Source organism: Zophobas morio, unplaced genomic scaffold, assembly GCF_036711695.1.
Source record: "Zophobas morio isolate AGI-343-1 ecotype UQ-CSIRO unplaced genomic scaffold, CSIRO_AGI_Zmor_V1 ptg000017l, whole genome shotgun sequence".
In the NCBI taxonomy this organism is placed as follows: domain Eukaryota; kingdom Metazoa; phylum Arthropoda; class Insecta; order Coleoptera; family Tenebrionidae; genus Zophobas; species Zophobas morio.
The window spans coordinates 11,731,675-11,754,993 of record NW_026972122.1 but is presented as its reverse complement, the minus strand read 5'-3'; the positions used below and the strand labels follow the sequence as shown (position 1 = coordinate 11,754,993).

Sequence of the window (23,319 nt, the reverse complement as noted above, 5' to 3'; positions counted from 1 at the left end):
AAAATTTTGTTCATTAGCATTAGTTCATAAGAAATTGCAGTAACATACCTTTGCAATATTTTATAGCTCCTCATTTTCAAAAACAATCACCGTAAGTTCTTCATAATCAGTGGGAGTATCTTCAGTGATTAATGGTGGTCTTTCCAGCTTATCTGAAAAAACTGCTTTTGTTATCTACGTACAGTTATCAAAAATAACAGAAACACGTAAAAATTAAAATAATTACTTTATTAGATATTAACTTACCTACTATAAATAAGTACAACCCACACTGAATGGCATAAATTTGCACAAAACTCCGTTAAAAATGAAGTGAGAAACGGATACACGAGAAAGTTTCGGTGGTTGAGAACCAACTGGAAATATTGGAATGCTTCTCTCTGAAGTGCAATAAACATAAATACCGAAAAAAGGGGAAGTCCGAATGCACACCCCAAACATCTGATGTATTGTATAGTAAATACGGATAAGAATAAATTTAATAAAACTGAATATTAATTACTCTCGAATTTTTTTGGTAACCGTCATCACTCTATAAACGTTTTTATAAAATTAAAATTCGACGAAGGAATTCTTCAAAACCTTGTCCCGTTTTAGGGACAATGGACAAAGAATTTTTATGACTTTGTTTGTGTCGTTGGGTCTTTTCGCTCAACCCCAAATGTTCTATTTATAATTTGCCACTTACAACTTACTTACAAAATAACACTTCCAGATTAAACAAGTTTTCAGAAATAATGATTTTATTAGAAATTATTAGAATGAAAAAACTTGTCTTTGGTGTATTTCTAATTAAGCCGTTGTATTTTTACTTCCCGAGTGTAAGCAAAGGAAGTATTGTAATCAAGTCCGTCGGCCGACTCTCTACTTTTACGTTTTCTCGATCTTTCATGACCCCTAGAAGACGAAGAAATAGGTCTCCCATTTCCGTCTGTCTGTCCGTCTGTCCGTCCGTCTGTCCGTCCGTCTGTCTGTCCGTCTGCTGTCCCGGATTTTTATTAGACAGATAATCTCCGAAAGTACTCGACCGATTGTTGTGAAATTTTGTACCTATATTAAGAATATCATGTAGATGGTAAAACGCTAACCAAAATTTGTCTAATCATCCCCACCACTAATGCGATGACGTCACTTCAAAATTGTACATAGTAAATGGGTTTTCAATTGTATAAAATAACATAGTCCTACACATGTAGTTTACAACTCTGAATCGACTTTTCACCCGAAACGTCTAGATTTTTGGAAAAAAAATCAAAATTATAAAACAACATTTTGAAACTTAATTTTTAATCTGCTAACCAGAATGCTTTGAAATGTTGCAGATGTTTTAAGGCTATAAAGAGCATCATAAATCTTTAGTCAAAAAATATTTGCTTATACCCTCCAAAAACTTGATGACATCAGCTCAAAAGTTTGTGGAATAAATCATATCTAAAATGTACAAAATATGATGAGTCTGTACTTGTGATCTATCACTCCATTCATATTTTTTGGATTTGCATATACAGGTGACTCAAAAAAATTAATGAATGCGTAAATATATTTTATTGATTTAATCAGGAACTACAAAACCGAATGCTCTGAAATCTTGCAGATGTTTTAAGGCCATAAAGAGCATAATAAATGTTTAGTCAAAATATATTTGCTTATCCCCTCCAAAAACTTGATGACGTCAGCTCGAAAGTTTGCCGAATAAATCATATCTAAAATGTACAAAATATGATGAGCCTGTACTTGTCATTTATCACTCCATTCATATTTTTTGGATTTGCATATACAGAGTGACTCAAAAAAATTAATGAATGCGTAAATATATTTTATTGATTTAATCAGGAACTACAAAACGGAATGCTCTGACATCTTGCAGATGTTTTAAGGTTATAAAGAGCATAATAAATGTATAGTCAAAATATATTTGCTTATCCCCTCCAAAAACTTGATGACTTCAGCTCGAAAATTTGCCGAATAAATGATATCTAAAATGTACAAAATATGATCAGTCTGTACTTGTGATCTATCACTCCATTCATATTTTTTGGATTTGCATATACAGGGTGATTCAAGAAAATAAATGAAAGCGTAAATTTATTTTACTGATTTACTCAGGAACTACAAAACCGAATGCTTCGAAATCTTGAGATATTTTAAAATTATTATAAGCATGGTAAATTTTTGATCAAAATGTATTTGGTCGTCCCCCCTAAAAAATTTATGACGTCACCACAAAATTTTGCTGAATAAATCCTATCTAAAATGTACAACATATGGTGAGTCTCTTCTTGTGATTTATCATTCCATTCAAATTTTTTCGATTTGCATATACAGTGTGACTCAAAAAAATTAATGAATGCGTAAATTTATTTTATTGATTTAATCAGGAACTACAAAACCGAATGCTTTGAAATCTTGCAGATGTTTTAAGGTTATAAAGAGCATAATAAATTTTTAGTCAAAATATATTTGGTTATCTTCTACAAAAAACTGATGACGTCAGCTCAAAAGTTTGCCGAATAAATCGTATCTAAAATGTACAAAATATGATGAGTCTGTACTTGTGATTTATCATTCCATTCATATTTTTGGATTTGCATATGCAGGGTGACTCAAAAAAATTAATGAAGGCGTGAATTTATTTTATCGATTTAATCAGGAATTACAAAACCGAATGCTTTGAAATCTTGGGAATATTTTAAAGTTATTATAAGCATGGTGAACTTTTGTTCAAAATGTATTTGTTCATCCCTCCTAAAAAAATTGATGACGTCACCCTTAAATTTTGCTGAATAAATCCTATCTAAAATGCAAAAAATATGATGAGTTTGTACTTGTGATTTATCATTCCATTCATATTTTTTAGATTTTCTTAAGAGGTGGTTCAAAAAAATTAATGAAGTCAATTTATTTTATTGATTAAATTAAAGGCAACACTTATTATTAGTATTACATCCCAACCAACCCAATTTGGTAGACACAAAATTTGTTAAAGGAAAAACTCGGTTGAAACATAAGGGTAGCACGCTTATTTACATCGACTTTAACATTACAGACCTGCATTTGTTTTATGCGCTCACTTGGTTCCGCGAATGTGAAATAGACATGTTTATAATCAACCAATTGTGAATTTCACCGTCAAGAATTAAAATAAAATCCAATGTTTTATATAATAAGCGGAAGTCGAAGCAATAAAACCGATGGTCGTTTTGTTTACAGTTTCTCTGTTTGACTCTCACGTATGCTGTTACGCCTGTCATCTTAAATTAAGAATGTTTATACATACACGATTTTCAGTTGCCTCTGATACGTATACGTGAGTAAATTGTTTCGTTATTTTATTGATTATTACACATCAATATTCAAAACGACCCAATTCATTTTCCCGAAAATTTGAGAACATAATAATTTTATTCTTAGTATTACACTACATCTATCCCAACTGATATACATGTCCTTGCAAAAATGTTGATGACGTCATAGCAATTTTTTTTTAAATTCCCACTAAAAAAATGTAATGAGAAAAAAAACACAATAGGCATGCAGTCGTCAAGTTTCCGACAGCGAGGGAAGTACTGTCTAAACTCTTTAGACCAATTTTTTGCTCTAAATATAATCAAGCATTATGAAGGCCACTTTTTAAAGAATACGACGACCCACATCTAATTGATCATATAATCTATAAAAAATGACGAAGAAAGGACGGCGTTTTGACGTCATTAATTGACGTCAGAAGTAAGTCATAAAAATCTCGTCATTTTCACGTGATTTTTTGGGCGAATGACGTCGCCGACGAGTTATGACCAAAAACTGACGTGAATTAGACGACAGTGTGCTGCTTGGGAAGTAGGTAAGTGTCGGGACAATTAAGGCAGACTACTGACATAAAAAAAATTATACCATCTAATCCGTTTGGATAAATTGATGAAGAAAAGTATCACTGCCTATTTTACATCGAAAAAATGGTGAATGGATATTACACAAATCAGTGTTTTCGTGTTCTCCTGTATTCGTCAAAATAACTGTGTTGCAATATTTTTTTATTTTAGGTTCGGGATGTAAAAATTTGAAACTCTTTCAACAAGTTATTAACTTCCGTCGTTGATTTTTTAAATAGAACTCCTACTACTTTGTTTAGAAAAACCGACTACTATGATATTCTCAATTTTATAATCTACCAAATTTATAGTAGCGGTATGTATGTTTCCTTAATTTTTTTACATATTCTAGATCGATTTTGTTGAAAGTAAATATTAAATTGCCGCATAATGATTCACGTAATCGATCAATTCAACTTAAAATTAAACAGTGCTGTAATGAAATTCTGTTAAATCAATTTGTCAAGGTACGCGAAAACAACTGCTAAATATATTGAAAGTTAGTTGTCACCGATTCAGTAATTTTTGCTGTGAAAAAAATGCCTTTCTTTTGCAACTTTCACAAATCATTTGAAGGCGAAACACATAAATGTGCCATTCGGCACGATGGATCCATGAGTTATCTGCCTCCTCTGAAGAGGAAGGCAACGTGGTTTCGACGTTTTCGGCGACTGTTGAAGAGAAGTACGCTCATCTCCGAATACAACCCTCAGAGTTACGAGTATTTTAGAAGCAAAGCTGAAATTTTTCGTGCAAGAAAAGAGCACGTGGTGACCAAAAATATCGTAATTCATCCATTTAGTGACTTTCGAGCATATTACGAAATATGGATGTCGCTTGTATGGCTTATTATTCTCTTCTACATGCCTGCTGATGCCGCTTTTGATATAATCAGCCCAGAAAACCAGCGTGGTGTTCTGTTGGAAGAGACCTACTCAGGAACAGCTGAGACCGACTACTTCGGTTTTACATTGCGTCTTATTGGTTTTATCGATATCATCATAACATTTTTCACCGGATACTGCGTGAAAAAGAAACGGAAAGTTGTTATGGATTCTTTGAAGATAGCCAAGCATTACGTTATGAGCATTTATTTCATTACTGACCTCTTGGCAACTTTTCCTATGGATTTTTTTATAACTAAATATACTTACCAAAGGATGATCACCGCTATGGGTTTTCTAAGGATAATTAGACTTCCAACTCTGTATTATTACATGTCTAGAACTTTGGAAATTTTTAGATTGAGAAGGATTTCCATTCAAATTTTTAAAAACGTGGTGGTTAATTATCTGGTATTTCACTGGTTTGCTTGTGTCCAGTACATGATCCCTCAGATACGCTTTTTTGCTTACGGAGAACTAGTAGCTGAATCTTGGGTAGAAAAAGCCGACCTTCCGGAAGTCAACTTCGTCTCGAGGTACATTGTGTGCGTTTATCGAGCTGCAGGCAGCCTTTTCTGCATAAGTTTTGAAGAAATGAAACTAGAAGCTTGGGAAGAAAAACTGGTGGCCATAATAACTTTTATCTTTGGGAAAGTCTACGTCTTTTACATTACGGTTCTTATTCTGAACTATCTTCTTAGACAGAGGTCTTTGGAGATAAAATATTTTGAAACCATCAGTCAAGTACAGGCATACATGAGTCAGAAACAACTTCCTATTTCGATGCAGACTAGATTGCTTCAGTTTTATGATTACAAATACAACAAGAAATTTTTCAAAGAACGAGGTATCACCGGTTTGCTTTCAGAAAAATTGAAAGGAGAAATCAATCTGAATGTATGCAGTAAATTGGTACAAAACGTGTCATTATTAGCTCATTTACCGCAGCAGCTTTTGGAGCAAGTTGTTCTTAATATGAAAGCTGAAATATATTTAGCCAATGATATTATCATTAAAGCCGGATCCGTGGGCGACTGCATGTATTTTTTGGCCAGCGGCACAGTAGGTGTTTGGACCCCATCCGGAAAAGAGGTGTGCCATTTGCAAGACGGTGCTTACTTTGGGGAGATATCTTTAGTATTTAAAGATAAAAGGAGAACAGCTAACATTGTGGCTGTTGAAATTTGCGAAGTATATAAACTGGATCGGAGAATTTTCAGAAATTGCTTTAGATCCAATTCAAGCTTATACAAAATACTTGAAGAAGTGGCAAAAGAAAGAATGGAAGTTACTCAGATGTTTGAAGATGTTCATGCCAAAACATTTATGGAGCTTGGCCATTAATTTATACAATTATTGTGGTTGCCTTTTATATATTATTGTGTATTTTATTCCAAGTTAATTGTGAAATAAATGTTGTATTAAATTTAACACCACCACGTTCAATCGAAAGTCATTAGAACTCGCAAACGCATAATTTTTTAATAAGTAAAAAAATTGATCTAAAGTTATTTAGATAGAACTTCGCTCATTCTTAAAGAGTAGTAAAATAAGTCCAATCATTTTACATTTTTTGTGATAACGCTCTCTGGATAACGCCTATAAATTAAAATTAAAAAAATTGGTACTGTTCCTAGAATTTTAGGAAGTTCACATAAATTAATATTGATTAATTCATAAAATTAATTCATTTTAGCTACTAGATTAGTTATTTCCAGATTTAGCAATCGGTTTTGTCGTTTCTAAGTGAAATTATACAATTTTGTTGAACCTTTATGAATTTATTTCGAAAAACCTAACATGTAGAAGCATATTATAGTAGTCTAATAGCTATAAGGTTATATGGCCATCATAAAATTATCCCATTGTAGTTAAGTTATTTATAATAGAAAAGGTTTTAGGGTCGTAAATAACGTGTCCACTACAGCTCAACCGGCTGTTGTCGGTTCGTTTAGGGGTGGCTTTCACTAAATATCTAAATCTAAGCAAGAAAAATTTAGAATTAGATTTATTGCTAACCGGTAAGCTTAGTGCGAACCACAAAAAGGGGGTATTTATTTGTGGTCAATTACTTTTATGATGGTCATATAATCTTATAGCTCTTGGACTACTTTATTTTCCATATTTTAAATAAGAGTTACCTAGCATAATTTTGAGGTGAAGTTTTTGGAAAAAGTCAGCAGATGATATCTGATAATCGGTTTCTAAGTCATACTATAATACACATAAGAATATTAGAAGTGGATTAATAAATTACAAATATAGAAGCATGTTATTTTGCCAATTTTAAATGAGATTTACTTCGCAAAATTTTGAGATGACGTCATGAAACTTGTCATAGGGATCTTCAGACAAATTTTATATAGCGTTTAACCACCGGCACAATATTCTTAAATTACCTACACCTAAAATCTGACAACAACCAAACAGTCTCGAAGATTACAATGAAATCTCCAACAAACGATAGACGGAAACGGGCGATCTATCTTTTCATATTCTAGAACCTAGCTTACGTTCGGTAAGTAAAAAGCAATGCTTTCCGAAAAATAGGTTTATCCTTTCTATCTGTCTGTCTACTGTCAATCTGCCTAAGTCGTGTTTTTTATTATTTTTTTTAAACTATAACTATTTTACGTGAGGTCTCAAGCAGAGTTAAGGATGGTGAATTTAAAACGGAACATGGTAGTGTTTTAAGGAAAAGCTTAAAAGTTTACTTAGATTATATCGGACGAGTAACATAGTTTGTAATCGAGTCATTCTTGGAAAGATTTAGTATGTCGGTGATTAAACTACATTGATAAATGTCAACTATATCAAATGTAAATGGTGATCACTTTTTAATAGGATTTTTAATGAAATATGTGTGAAGCTTAAAGGAAAATTGGTACGACATTAATTAATTTGATAAAATAAATAAAACTAAATCTGGAACAAATTGCCCATTTTGTTGTAAGCGTAAGTGAGCAACATCTCTGCATTATTGTTTATGTTGTTAATTTCTTCTGTTATTCTCAACTTAATCCCTCCAAATTGTTGACTGATTTTCAATAGTGTTCTTAATAAGGTCACTTTGTTAAAAACTTTTCTATGACGTAACTTTAGGTACAACGTTAAACGTAATATTTCAGAGGGGACATACGGATTCAATTTCAAGGACGACACGATTACAATTTGTTTGCTCGATATTTAGGGGAAGAGAGCCCAAAGCGGGCACCATAAGGAAAAATATAAAAAAAAGTTTATGGATAATCTAGATCCTTAAAATTTTTATACTTGATTTAACACTTTTCAGTGATGCATAATTAAAATTGCGGAAAGTTTATTAAAAAAGAAGCTAGAAGCAGATGACTAAATCTTTACAATTGCCCGTTTTGCCCTAGGGGGAGGCCTAAAGCGGGCATTCAGTTAGGGCAAATCAGGCAATGGTTAAGGCTGGCGTCTGGTTCGGTTTCGCTCTATGGCAGGGCTCTAAAGGTACTAGTGGAGCGCCTTGATACTAACGTACATATTTAAGTTACAAGATTAAATAAACTAACTGAATGTCAGAGGACCCGGTTATGTAGATTCCAGGACAAACTGTGCAGTTTTTTTTTAACCAAATGGTGATCAGAAATTCTATTTCAGAGAAGACGATAAGTACTATATAAAAATCTAATAGATCACTCCCAGGAAAATATACAGAAATGTGAAATAATCAAATATACAGTATACAGTATGTCCGTGAAGTTTTATTTTTTTGTTGATGACGTCGTAATGGTTTTCTAGTAAAACGTTACTGTTTTACTACAAATTTTAAAAAACAAAATGGCAAAAAATGTCGTCTTTGGTGACGAATTATTTGCAAACACTGTAAAATGTATCAGAAGTAGAAAAGCGACATTGTGATACTCTAGTCGAGTGAATCTTATTGCAGAAAATACCAGAACAGTGGATCAAATTAACTTGTGAGCGCAATACATACTTAAGGGAAGCTGTAATGGAAGTTTGTGAGGGGAGATTTTTAATTTGTCTAACATTCATCCCAAAACAAAAAAAAATAAATAAAATACAATAAAGAAACCATAAAAATAATTTTAATAAATTCAAAACAAAAACAAAAAAAAAATTATTTTCAAAGTGGCATCAGCTCTGCCGATTAAAGTTGTGTCGGGCTTACCCTTTCCGGATTTCTTCGACTGTATTGGGTTTGGGTATATATCATGTGGCCCTACAAGAAAAAATCAGATGGATTCAAATCAGGGGAGCGAGGTGGCCACAGCACTGGACCATTTCTTCGAGTCCACCTTTTTGAGCAGTTGTGATTAAACCATTTCTGTACTTCGCGAGCTTAATATGCCGAAGCTCCAACATGGAGATACTGCATATCTTAACTAATGACCAAAGGAATATGTCCTAGTAGGTTTCTTAAAACTGTTTAAAAATTTCAAGTATGCGGCAGCTGTCAACCGAGGTGGTATAATATATGGACCGATTAAATTGTTATCAATTAATTATTTTTGCCCATACATTCACGCTAAATCAGTCCAGAGAATGTGTCTTTTGAACTGCATAGGACTTTTCATTTGACCAAATATGAGTGTTATAGAGACTGAAAACCCCGTTTCGCGTAAAAGTTTGCTTCATCTGTAGATAAGATCTTCTCTACAAAATGTGGATCGTCTATATTTTTTTGGATTAACCACTCATAAAATCTTAACTTTTCGGAATCGATCCTGTGGTTTCAAGTTCTAAACACTTTGAACGTGGTAAGGGCGAAGGCTTTGCTGACAGTAGACTTTTCATCTGAACGTCTAATATTGCTGACGCAGTTTCTAAAACACGTTGTATCCTCGCACGACTATGGTCGGCAGTGCGAGGACTAAACTTGTGGCCGCCCGAAAAGAGAGCCGAATTTCCTTTGGTCTTGGAAATGCTTCTATTCATGGTAGAAACGTTCAGCCTCACGATCGTTCCACTCAGTCTTTCCATACATAAAGACCATATCGGCCATTTCAGCGTTGGTACGAGTATAATTATTATTTGCCACTCTGACAGAATTTAACTCGTCAAAATTGTTGCTCAAACTCTCAAACGAAGCTAATTGTGGAAAGAAAAATTTGATTACAGAATTATTTTATCCCTGTGTCGCACAACAATTTTTTATTAAAATTTCAATAATTTTTGCACAAGAAGATCAATTTCAGAAACGTTTCTGGTGCTTTCAATATTTAGGAAACAATACTACTTCTGTTCCATATACCATTACTTTTAATAACAAATTACTCTGAACTCATAGGAACTGTTTACCATAATTCGGTTTATTTTTCAAAGTGTTTAACTCTTTTTCCGAGAAATGTGAATTTAAGTAGCATTGAAATTTGCATATGACTAATTTATTAAGTATACATAAAAAGTGACATAACCGAAGTTGAACCAGAACAAGTTGCATCAAAATTAAATGGAGTTTTATTGCTAATCCTGATTCCATTCCGTCTTTTGTAGTATTTGTATGTTTGTACCTGTTTAAAGTAATTTTTGGCCAAATATTAAAAACGAGTGTTTTTCATCCTCAGTGGAAACTTTCAGGAGGATCCCTTTAAAAAGGGAGACAGCTCGGATATTAAAAATCTACAATCATGTCGCTAGTCAAAGCTAGTCAAATTTCAATCTATCAGAAGGAACTTCTGACTGGAAGATCTACAATCTACATTGCCAGATCTTATGGCAATAAGCCAATATTTATGTTAATCACTTGATCAGAAGAAACAGATTCATGATGATTTCTCAAATGCGTTTGATCGGGGTACGATCTCAAACATATTAGATTCTCTAATAACGTAGCTGCTCTTATTTTCTATTATTTTAAAGGCAGGTATCAATTGCTACAATATAAGAAGTATAAATCTGCTCGAACAATGTTAAAGTAACCCCTGCGCCACAGAGGGTGCAGTCTGCAGGGCAACGACCATGTCGAATACATTTAAAGCAGATAACCAACAGGGAAACATATATTATTAGTACATGCCTAACTTTGATTGTTTATGTTTATAGATCGAAAGAATGCGACGGTTAAGCATGTAGCAAAATCTGTCTGATTTGAGTGACTTTGTCTCCTTAAAATAGAGGATGGGTCTGTTATTAGATAATTCTTGTTTTATTATTACTAAATACAGGAGGGCGCAACATTACTATATTCTCAAATTATTGAGAAAACGGGATGAATCATTTTTATTTTGATCAATAAAAAAAAGAAATTGTGATATCTATGAGTCAATCGAATCAGTGCCCTTCACGTTAATAATTCAACATGTTTACGGCACGACCACCAACTTCACTACACGTCACTGGTTTTATACTGGTTTAAATTTTTTTTTTTTTAATCTGGATACCTAAGGAACAGATCAAGGCGGTTTCATAAAACGTAAGTATAGGAGTAGATTATTTTACAAAATAAAATGGAGCTCACTAAAAAAAAAATAAGGACTCGTCATCACATCGTTGGTGGGGATGATCAGCCATATTTTGGTTAGCGCTTGACCATCTCCACGATATTGTCATAACATAGGTACAATATTGGATAACAGTCGGTCCGCGAGTTTCGAGGATTATTTGTCTAATAAAAATCGACACAGGCAGACGACAGACGACAGATTGACGGAAACACGAGACCTACTTTTTCGTACTCCAGGGGTAAAGAAACGTCGAGAAACCATGAAAGTGGTCACTCTTCGGATGGACCCTATTAGAATATTTCTTTAATTACTAATAATAATGTGACTGCATTTAATTTTTGGGAAAATTGGGTAAGCCGTTATTGATTTAAATACTAAAGTCAATTATTTATTTATTCATTATAAGATAAATTTTTAGGGATGTGTAAGAGGAAGTCTCCTGGTTAACTGATATTTATTTTGCAAATTTTGAAATGTTATACGTTTTTGAAAGTGCAACAAACAAATTCTGTTTACCATACCGATTACATCATGATTTACTAGGTAATGTTAAAGGGCAATCAGATTAGTTATTTTCAAAAGACAGTGTAAAATTTTGTTGCACCGTGTTGTCTTATTATTTCATAAGCGTTAGCTGTGAAATAATAAGTGTCATGCTTATGACCATTCATTAGAATACGAAACAGTAGACCGCCCATTTCCGTCTCTCCCTCTCTTTCTCTCTGCTGTCTGTTTGCTGTTTACCGTCTTTCCAGATTTTTATTAGACATTTAATTTCCGAAACTAGTGGACTGGAACTATAGTTGTCAACGTTTACGTGCATGCTATGAATATCGTGTAGATGGTAAAACGCCTACCAAAATTTGTCCAATCACCCCTACCATGACGTCATCTAAAAAACTTGTACATTAATATTGTTTGAATGTTATAGAGTAATATACTCCTACACTTATAGTTTATGAATCCGTCTTGAGTTTATTTTTATGACCGATTTCGCTCATGACTAGCCATCCTCAGGCCTTGATAATTACAAGAGTTGTCGTAAAAATATATATAAATAAAAATACATTAAACTGTTCATTATTAATGAAATAATAATAATCAAACCACCAGCAGACAGATCGACGTGAGAGGGACAACGGGTATAAACAACGAAAGAAATGAGTTTTTATATTCTATGGGGATAAAAGATCTAGAAAAAAAGGCGTTAAATAGACCTTATTACCATAAAAGTACGATTTTCTTAAAAAATCGATGTCATAACTAACTTTGATGTAATTACCCAAAAAAAAAAAAAAAAATCCAACCCTGCTTCATGTTAAAATTAAATGACATTTTCTTGAAGTTTTTGTCTAATTTGTTCCAAACTTTATACATACGCTTTATAATGTGTAGGCCATTCATGAAAATGGTGGTTTTACGACTGTGACTTCTTCGCCATCCTTGTCAAACAAATAATGGAGCTTATTAGAGGTAAATTTATGACTCCACCACAAACTTAGGTAGCGGCTCTTTGTTGTGTTTGGCCGGCACGCTTTTTTTAAACAGGACCGGCTTGTCTTTTCGTGGATGATCTATAACAGACGTAATTACCGATATATGTAGTTTTGAGTTTTTAAAAAATTGTGAGTATGGACATCTTATTGAGCTTAAATTCCAAAAACATCGTTTCTAATTATATGAGAGTATTCAGATAGATTTGATCTGTAACACCACACTCTGATTATAATGGAAAGTAGGTATATATTTCCGTGTAGTTTGATACAGGTAGTCTGTTTAAACAATACTTCATTATAAATAATATTAGGTAACTGGGAACAAATAAAATCAAGGTTTAAGAATGATCTTACTTCACAATTCACCAAGTTGAGTATGCACTATAGGTATTTGCGAGCAGAAACTCCGGTGCTAAGTGGAAATTTCCGAATTCGAGAATCGAGAGTTAATATCAATTTTGAATTTCTACTTAAAATATGTGTTTCAAATTTGTTAATCATCGCCTTAGCTCAGGTTTATTTATGTCACCTGTGATTAGGACAAACGTTTATGCGTATATCCGTGACTCACGGTCGGTATCGGCCATCAATGGTATTCTATTGCGCGACGATAAAGCAAAAGAAAAGAACAAATGCTTGTAAAACTTTGAATTGATAAGAACTTTGTTGTCGTCTGATAAGCGCCGAAGAATACAGAGGAGCGCACACACCAAGTTTCACAGAGTATGCGCGCGAAAGCAACAATCAACAAACTTCAGTGAGTCACTCGCCAGTCGTTCCGAAACGTTATGAGAGAGTGTTCTGTTGGCGCGCTATCCGAGGAACACACGTGAACAACTGTCAAATTATCCAAAACATAACCTCTACGATGTAAATACCTGTCGTGACAACCCATTGTCGTCGACACCGATTATTGGACTGTTCATCCCCTTTTTCTGTTTTGTTGCTTTGTTAGTGTCCAGTGCTTTTGTGTTCTTTTTGTGCTTTTACATATATCTTTTTACCATGTCCGTGCCATGTGACTTTCGGCTTTAACTGACGCTTTCGGGGAATTACCGACGATGTCCAGGCGAAAGCAGAGCAACCCCAAGCCGCTAAAAAGTAGGTGCTAAATTCGTTTTGTTTGTTGTTTCATAATTGTTGCTGACATCCACTGTTTCGTATGTGTGTATGTGTTGAATTGATAAGACGATAATGTGCTCGTTATTGGCCAACACAAAAGATTCAAAGTCTCGACAATTATTGTCCGATTTATTTTTAATTACCGCGGTACGCCCATCGGGCCGGTTTCTTATCGTTTTATTATCTGTTGTTATTTTGTGATTTTTGGTATACACCATCGCTCATTGGGGTTTTTTCCCCGTGAATGTTGAGATGCGACCGAAAAGATAATCTTTTCACTGTTAGAGTCTGCTGAAACAGGCGCGCCTACCTGTCAAACGTTTTCAGATCGGTGTGATTGGAATGATTCATTAATTTTTATCAGTCTGTAGTTAATGCTTCATGTTATAGTTATTTGCAAAACATTACTTGTTTATAGCAACTTAGGTGTGTATATCAGATGAAATAAACGATTCCTTTCCAACGTGATTTATTTAAATCTATTGTAATATGTGGAGTACGCTAATATACGGCTTCTGATAAATACTTCATGGCTATAAACCGGAGCTCTTTACTTTCAATTTAAACAACAAACAAACTACGATGCTATTAATTCTAATCTTATTTCAAAGAAGATAAAGAAATATTTTTGTCTTTAGTGTCAATAAATAAGAGATACCGTTTAGTATTTTTATTTTGTTCTTGGTATTTATGGTGTTTTTGACTCGTCTGATGTCGATAAGCAACGACGAAGTGATAAGGATTCGATTCAATGTGAAAATTATCCAGGAAGTGGATTTAAATTAATACCGTCCATAAACACAAAGCCACATGTCATCTCGTTATTCCAATAGCAGCACGGTCATATTTTATTAAAACTTGTATCATAGATTGTATCAGCACCTTTGACCTCGTTTACCTAATTGCGATGGACAATGGAGTGAAAGTCGACAGTTTGTCAGTGCACAGATCCACATATCAGTTCATCTGATCATGGGGAAGCTTGAAGTAAATATATGATGGGTTTTAGGGGATATTCATGTTTCCATCATGCAAAAACGGTATAGCAATTGTCAGGGTAAACACTTTTGTCATTTAAATTGTTAATGTCTGTTCCATTATATGTGTTTTTGAAATAGAGCTCACGCTCCAGTAGTACTCTTGCACCTTCATATGTGTACTCTAACGAGCGTTAAAAAATGCAGGTACCCGAGAACAAATATGCGCAGATACATTGTCGTTTGGATTTCCGTGTTTCGTACAGTTATTGTATTTCATCTTAACCTCACTTTTTTGACACATACAAGTAACTACAAGATTTTTTTTGGTCGCTCGTTATATGTAGTGTTAAAAATTAACCCCGCTCCGTAAGGTCCCATATCTTAGTGGGACATATCGTGTCAGAGCAACTGTCTGCCTCCACGTACTGGTCACCTGTATACACCGATAACATCTATAGAAAGTTACAGTAATCGTTAAATCAAAATACCTACACGTTTATTGTAGTTTTAAAATAATCGGAAACTACCTCAAATGCACGTTCCAGCCAGGTTTCTTACCTTAAGGGATACCAAGCCGCCCATTTATCGTTTTGTAATTTGTATTGTAAAGTGTTAAACTGTGTTCAGCATGTATTATATAGTTTCACATCCATTCTATTGTTCCTTCACACACCTGCGACAAGCAGCAAGTGGTGGTAGTGGAAGCAAAGTGTGGGTTTGCTGAGCTTCGTGTCCATTCGATGTAAATTTCTAACCATAATAATTTGGTAGTCTCAAAGATGTAACGCCTCCGGTATCGATAATTATTTCGTTCCCGGTTTTCACCTAGCTGTGGTAATTTTTCGTCCACCGAGTTTTTCTTGGCGAAACCTGTTATTAGCTTATTGAATTTTTCTATTTAACCGGTAATTATCGCTTTGATAACCAATATTTATGCAAAGCACCCGGATGATATAATTATTTTGGAATAGATTATTTGTTTAAAATGTTCCTAGAATTACGTGGGGAACTGAATTGTTCGGTAGGGTGGATAGCTTGTTTGCGAATCGTACATTTAAATCTACGTTTCGTACAGGATGTGTCTGCTTTTTTTCTACTTTTATGTTGTTAGAACCTACTTGTAAACATTTTAAACGAGACCTGTTTAACATCAATAGTTCAAAATTATGGTGGAATTTGTTTTTGAACAAAAAATTTTAATCCAAATTTTTGAATTGCAGATGAAATGCTCGATGAAATGTTTGTAGGTGAAGGTATCTGTTAATGCTAGTAAGCAGAATCTTATTCCATACAGTTGTGTATTGTGTTGTAAATTACATATCACATCAGCAAATTTATAAGGTAAATAATGGTTTTTAAATTACAGAGTTCTGTTTTAACTCACTCTACTTTATGGGTTTGCTAATTGACAAAAGTTTTTCTTCACTTTATTATTATGAAAATTCATCAATATATGAATGGATTTATTATCTGTGAGATATCCCATTGCCGATCAGATTCAGGCCATTTAAAATCATTTAATAAAGCTCACTTGATGCCTGCATTATATTCTCTAAAACCCACTCCAAATCGATACAGCATCAGGATATCAAATTTTGTCGCTAAATAATTTAAAACTTTATGTTCATATATTTCACTGTTGTTCGCACTATGTTCTAGATAATTAATTATCATAAACAGAGAAAAAAAAAATAACAAAAAAATGGAGTAAAACGTAGATGATTGAATGTCGAAAATTGTCGAGAAGTCGTACTAAAATGGAATTATGTGTAATAAGTAAGTAATAAATCAATTATACGACTTCATGCCCAACTTTTTTAAAAAAGGTTTCCCTTAAAATCTTCGTATGTATTAATTTGTAAATTCATTGATCAGCAACAATTTAGTACTTATAATACTTGACAACAAATTAGGAATCTGGGTGTTGATCGAAACACAACTTGTCGAAAAAAAATATTTTGTTAGAACTGAGAAAACAAGATAAATTCGAATTTAGCTTAATTTATGTATATTACTACTATTGTTATTAGAATTATTACGTCTTCATTGATATAAATCAGTGTTAATTAAAATGCAGAATTGTATGTACGAAATTATGTAAAAATATGGTGTAAATGCTTTCCACATGATTGTAAATAGGGTGAGTCACTAAGTGCGCGGTCTTCGATATCTCATTAGCGATCCTTGATATTTCTTTAATTATAGGATATATAAAAGAGTCAGCGACCAAAGTTGAAAGTTCTTTGAGAACTATACTCTAAAATTATTTTTGACTATATAGGGTCATGACAAAACTACGCATTTAATCGATGGTACGTTGTCAAGAAGGCTCTGCAGAACTCGAGAAAAATGGTTAAAAACAATCACTGAGCCAAATTTTTGAAAATATTAAACTTCAAAATTGAAAAAGTAACTTCGTAATTCATTGAATTTAACTGAAAATCTAAAATTCCGATAAAAATTGTCAAAAATCGCATCAGTCAACAGTAAAGAATGAGGTTGTGAATGGTATTTTAACTAATTATTTTAAATTATTAAAACTGTCTATTAGATAATGCAATTCATTAAAACAAATCAGAATTACGAAGTTAATTCTTCAGCTTTGATGTTCAATATTTTCAGTTTAGGGCAGGGATTTTTGGAACCGATTTTTGAGATTTTCAAAGTCTTCTTAACATCGAGCACATACGTTAGTTTTTCATCACCAGAGTGTTCTGTATTTATAGCATAACACACAACTTAGTTTATTAAATTAAACACCCTATGTATTTTTACATATTCTTAATAACCTCTCCAGGCTTTAACTACAGATTATTTTTGACGTTTTGAAGCGACACGTTATTCCAAGGTTTTTGACATTTTTTGGCAGTGGAAGCTCCACAAAAAATAGCAATAGGGTTATACAGAAAAAAGTGAACTTTATAGTTTTCAAATATCGGTATTTCAGTGTTTTCAAATAGAACACCCTGTATTTTATTAATGTATCTTACTCTATTTTTTGTTCTTATTTTTAGAACATGTCGATGTGCCTCTTAGAAAAGTAAAAATCGTAGTATTTATCAATTTTAAATATGGAAAATAGTTAACAAGAAAGAAAGAAAACAAAAAATTCAGTAATAAAATTTAGACTGTTTTATTGAAAAAAACTGAAATGTCGATGCATATTTGAAAGTTGTAATAATCATTTTTTATAAACACTCTGTATATGAAAATTTTATTTTATTTACGACACAACAAAGCGTACATCTTAATTTATATCTCCACAAAATGTTATAACCCAGATTTTAGAAGCAACTTTATTGCGATTTTTTGGGAGTCCTTTTGTTGCTAAAAAATTTCAAGAAAATTCGAATAACGTGGCAACATCGCATCGTAATTTCAAAAATAAACTGTGATTATAAAATCGAAGAAGTGGTCAATCAAAATATGTAAAACTACGTAAAAAAAAGTTTTGAATTACGTTTTAAAAATAACACGTTTTATAGAATAGAGGATGCTGAAAAAATGGCGGACCAACTCAACGTTACGTTAATTAGTTCACAAGTCGGGAAAAATCATTAAAAAATTCCTTACGTCAATTTGACGTTCACTTACAGAAACAAAATACCCATTTAGACCGATAAATCACTTTTCCAGTTCATCCTAACCAATGTTTAAGATTTTTGTTATATTATAAAAGGAAGAAAACTGTGGATGAAAACAAGATACCTCCAAAAATAAGTTAAAATTAAAATTTGAAGGGCTATATTTTTTACATTTGGGCCCAAGAATTTTTTTAATTATTTTTTCTCTGCTTTATAAACAGTCCTCAACAACGTATCATAGAGTTGGTACGTCATTTTTTCAGCATCCTGTATAGTTAAAAATAATGTTGGAGCACATTTTTCAAATAAATGTGCAACTCTGAGCTTTGATTTTTTTATTTCTAATAATAATAATTAATGAAATGTCGAGGAGCGCGCGCTTAATAATTCACCCTGTATATTTATTAAGAAACATTATTGGCATAATATGCGCAATACACCAGGGTTGGTTCGAGTTAAATAATTTGATTTAATAAATAAATAAAATAAATCATTTTTGTTTTTTTTTTCTTTTCAAATTACGAAAATGTAATGCAGTTTAAATCAAAATAAATTGAACACTGACTTGAATAAAATATTTCTAACAAACTAAAGCGCGAATTTTCTCCCAAACTCCCAAAGTATGAAAAATAGGTCTCCCGTTTCCCACTGTCTGTCCGTCTTCTCTCGTCTGTGTTGATTTTATTAGACAGATAATAATTTCTGAAACTATTGGACCGATTCTTGTCAAGTTTTATTTGTATTTTAGGAATTATCATGTAAACGATAAAACGATAACCAAAATTTGTCTGACAATTTGATTTCAGCGAAAAATTTTGCATAATAAATGCTATTTAAATTTTTAATGAGTGTTAAAATAGTGGAAAATGAAAATTAAAATAACCCAATAAAATATCGGATGATTTTTTAAATTTCTGCTCTAGTTGGCCATGTTGCTTAAAAAATAAAAAAAAAATCGTGATTTAAAAAAGCATAGATTTTTAATTTTTTTTATCCCAATTTTTCCAACCTTGTGTCATTTTGCAGTTGAAATTCTTAATTCCCTGCCAACAGTACTAATACTTCGGCCGTTTTTAGAACAACTTCAACCTTTTCGAAATCTCCACTGCAAACTTTATTCACTAGGTGCAAGAATTTAAATACATCTGTTTTTTAATATAAACAAAAATCTTGACAATTTTTTCAAAAATGTTCAGAATGTTTTCTTTCAATTTATGTACTAAATTAACAGATTGTTATAGAGTTAATAATACTGGGGAGGGAGGGGGGGGGGGGGATATTGTGAATGTGGTTTAATAAAACTTTTGTACAAAATTGAGTGAAAATAATTATTGTTCAGTTCAGTAAAACTTTTAGTTATGTAACTGAAATCATAGCGGATATTGTAATAGCTGTTAATATACCTAGGATGTAAAGAGTGACCTGCAGCCGTCCGTTTGAAATTCGAGCGTCAGCGAGGATTTTAAGACGGTTAAGGCGGTTATGGCACCGTTTGTTTACATTCGTGGTGTATTCAAGATTTTATCGGTTTCTGCCCATTTTAATCCAATAATCCAAAAATTAATTAAAAATAAATAAATTTGGTTGATCACGTTTGTGTTTATTAAAAAAAATGTTGTAAACAGAATTAGAAAAATGATGGATTTAGGCGACGTATTGCCAGAAAATGTTAAAAATGCAGCCAGTCAAGCATTAAACGGTTTAAATAAAACCGGTAAAGTTACTTACATTAGTGCTTTTCATATTCATTGCTTTTCAATTTCTCGGTAATATAATTTTACATGCAAGATACAGTTATGGCTTTCCTACCAGCCAACTTCTATAAATGTAAACAGGTATTTAATAGACAGAAACCGGTAAAATATTTTTAAAATACTCTAATTTTAAGAAAATATGGTTCCCAGAATTAACATAATATTTAATATTGGCACGATTTGTCAAAACACGCAATATAAACTAAAATATGCAAAAATTGAAATGTGCAAAATATGTAAATACGAATTATGTACTGTCAATCACTTTTAATTAACAACTGATGCAGATTTTAAGGATTTCCTTGTGTCAGTAATGTAAGTGTATACACATCGTATGTGCCAGATCAAAGAAACCTGGATTCTACATGTGCGTGTAACCTTTACATAATATAAAATAATTTGTATAAAAATGTAACTTCGTAATTTTACGTCAACATTGCCAACTTAAACAGAAAAACTCACAACTATCACGTGATTTCCCGACGTGAAAACTTTGAAAGTAATTGAAGTATGGCTGTTATCAATTTATTTTAAAACATAAATAGATCTCGTTCATGTATCACGGAACAATATTGTTATTGTATATATTATTAAGTTTATAATCTCTTCGCTGTTATCTCAGTAATGATCTGTTGACTTTTTCTATCTACTTTCTTTAGATAAGCGGGTCATTTGATAATTTTTTTGGAAGATAGTCCAAATGCTGGACTTTACCTTTTCGTAGTTCATTGTACTAAAGGGAAATAAAAGTCTAAATACTGTATGTGAAAATGAGGGTATCGTAAAGCTTCAGTTCAAAGGGAGTAAATGGTGTTTACTCGCTTTGAAACTAGTGTTCGTTTTAGCTTAATGCAAAAGTGCGCATGAAATTAATGAAGCGATTTAGAGTGTAGATAATAAACCGTTGCTTTTTTGTTATTTTTTTTACAAATATATATATTATTATAAAGTTTCTAACTGTTTCTCAATGTAGTTTGGTGGTTTATCAAACTCAGTACTAACCTTTGTACATCAAACTAGGGCTAATTTTTCTAATACAGAACATTTTCTAATAATGATTATAAAGTGTTGAAACTAGACATGGATTGATTTGTGTGTTTTTGTCTAAGACCATCACTTTTATTTGCGCGCGTGGTGTTTCTTATATAACAAGAAGTGTGTTGAAGATTTGATTTTTGGGATTACGGTGAAAGGTTAGCAGATAAATTGAACGATCCATTGTAGTTCACGATTCATTCGTGCTGAGTAACGACGTAAACGTCTAATAAAATTTTTAATTGAATATAAACTTTAACGGTTGATAAATGTATAAATTTACAATCCTGAGGACCATAACCGGCCCAATTTAGCATATTTTTCGAGTGCCCACGCTAAATTGTCAAATCTTCATTAATTGGTAATAAGCGAACGTCTTGATTTTATCGGCGTTCTCAAATCTGAACGGATTTCAGGACTGTTAATTATTGTCGAGTTCAGCGACCCGTCCGATGTGTAGATCACTGTAACACCATGTGATATGAGTGATTACAAATGATAATTATTATTATTTTCTTGGCCTCGAACTGCCACCGCTGCTACTGCTGATAATTTAGATTTAAATCTTCCATTAAGATTTCTCATTATGCTCTGATATAACAAGCTTTTATTCATGTGTCGGTTTTACATGTCATCCTGTTTAAATAAACAAGTTTTGTATCGAAATGTTACAAGTTGAAGACAAACCGTCCGAATCGAGTGAAAGCCCACCTTGCATCACCGTTACCACCCTCTGGGTTGTCTTTCTCTTGCGTCATGACTGGCATGTATTGTTAATTTTTTTACGCCGTCTCCACCTCATTATCCATCTATCCCTCGGTACATAAAGGCGAGATATATCACGGATATATCAAGCTTTTCCATTAATTTCACGGTTGAGTCCATTATTCGAGCATTAAGTGTTGGAATATCAAGTCGGTAGACGAAGTCATATATCAGCCATGTGACATTGCATTTTACATGCCGTATTATATGGTAGTAATTGTTTTCACAACGTTGCGTTTACTTTCGTTATCTGTGCGGAAAAAGATATCAACGATACGAAATGCACACGTACGGACATTGTTTGCATCTCTTTTGACTACTTCGTGTTACGTTCGGATGCGCTACTAACGCACACAAAATAGAATCCTTTGCTTCCGTTTTGCCAATGTCAAGATCCTCCTGAAATAATATAGTTAAAGATTTTATTTAGAAAAGAAAAATCAAAAAAAGGAAGGACATACGACTTACAGTAATTATTAAAATGAGGTCTTCAAGTTTTTGACAGAAGGGGATATAAAATATTTATTTTGTTTTGTACAATGTCACATTAAACATGAGTTGCTGTTTTTTCACAGAAATAAGGTAAGTCTCTCTGAAACAGTCGATATAATAATTCGGAATAATATAATATGTATAATATAACTTGAAACAGTCTGATAAATTTTGCTCAGAGTCTAATATCTACTCTCACTCATTATCTGGCTAAGAAAATTGTCCACTGACAGACGAAAATGCAAAATTTGCTTTTTTGTATTCTACAATCTACGAGTAAACACATGAGACATTACTTTGTTAAATGACTTCCCAGAGATAGTAGATATGAAGATACTATTGCTAAATTAAAAATGTTGTTTAATTTATTGACCTTTCACGATCATTTGTTTATTCTTAATCAGCCATTCCTTGAAATGTATGTTCGTAGCGACTAAAGTAATAAAGATAGCAAAATTATCGCTTAATTCTATCAATACGGAATTTTGCTCTTCTGGGCAATAACAACAATTTAAGAAAAACGTTTTTCCTTACTTTTCTTATTTAAATTCTAATCGGAAATATTTCAAACAAATCCCTTGATTTAATAATTGAAGAAACATCGTTAGAGGCTCACATTAGAGATTTAATCAACATATTTGTTCGAACTGAAAGTGTCACCAAAGGGAAATCTGGAAGACCTTCAGTTTCTGAGGAAGTTGTTGATGATTTGAGACGACTTGAGCAGAATCCGCAAACATCTTTGACAAGATTTTCTCGGCAGTCAGGAGTTCCTGTTGAACAATGGGTATTGATGACAGGATTACAGAACATTTTTGAAATTAAAAAGACAATGAACATTTTCAACATTTACTGTGATATTTAATCGCAATAAATTTGTTTTTTTTTATTGTAATGAATTGGATTT

At 32.7% G+C, this 23,319-nt stretch overlaps 1 protein-coding gene across 2 annotated transcripts in view; it reads left to right on the top strand.

Annotated features, from left to right (window-relative positions):
- LOC135130324 (zinc finger protein ush) overlaps window positions 1-23,319 on the top strand; it is a 249,252-nt gene that overhangs the window by 16,403 nt on the left and 209,530 nt on the right. Inside the window, exon 1 of one of the 2 annotated variants that reach the window (XM_064057688.1) lies at window positions 13,447-13,781. The exons of the other annotated variant lie outside the window; for it this stretch is intronic. Coding sequence (XP_063913758.1) covers window positions 13,742-13,781 — 40 coding nt within the window. The 5' untranslated portion in view covers window positions 13,447-13,741. Of the gene's footprint in view, window positions 1-13,446; window positions 13,782-23,319 lie in introns of those variants that run through there. 2 annotated transcript variants of the gene reach the window in all.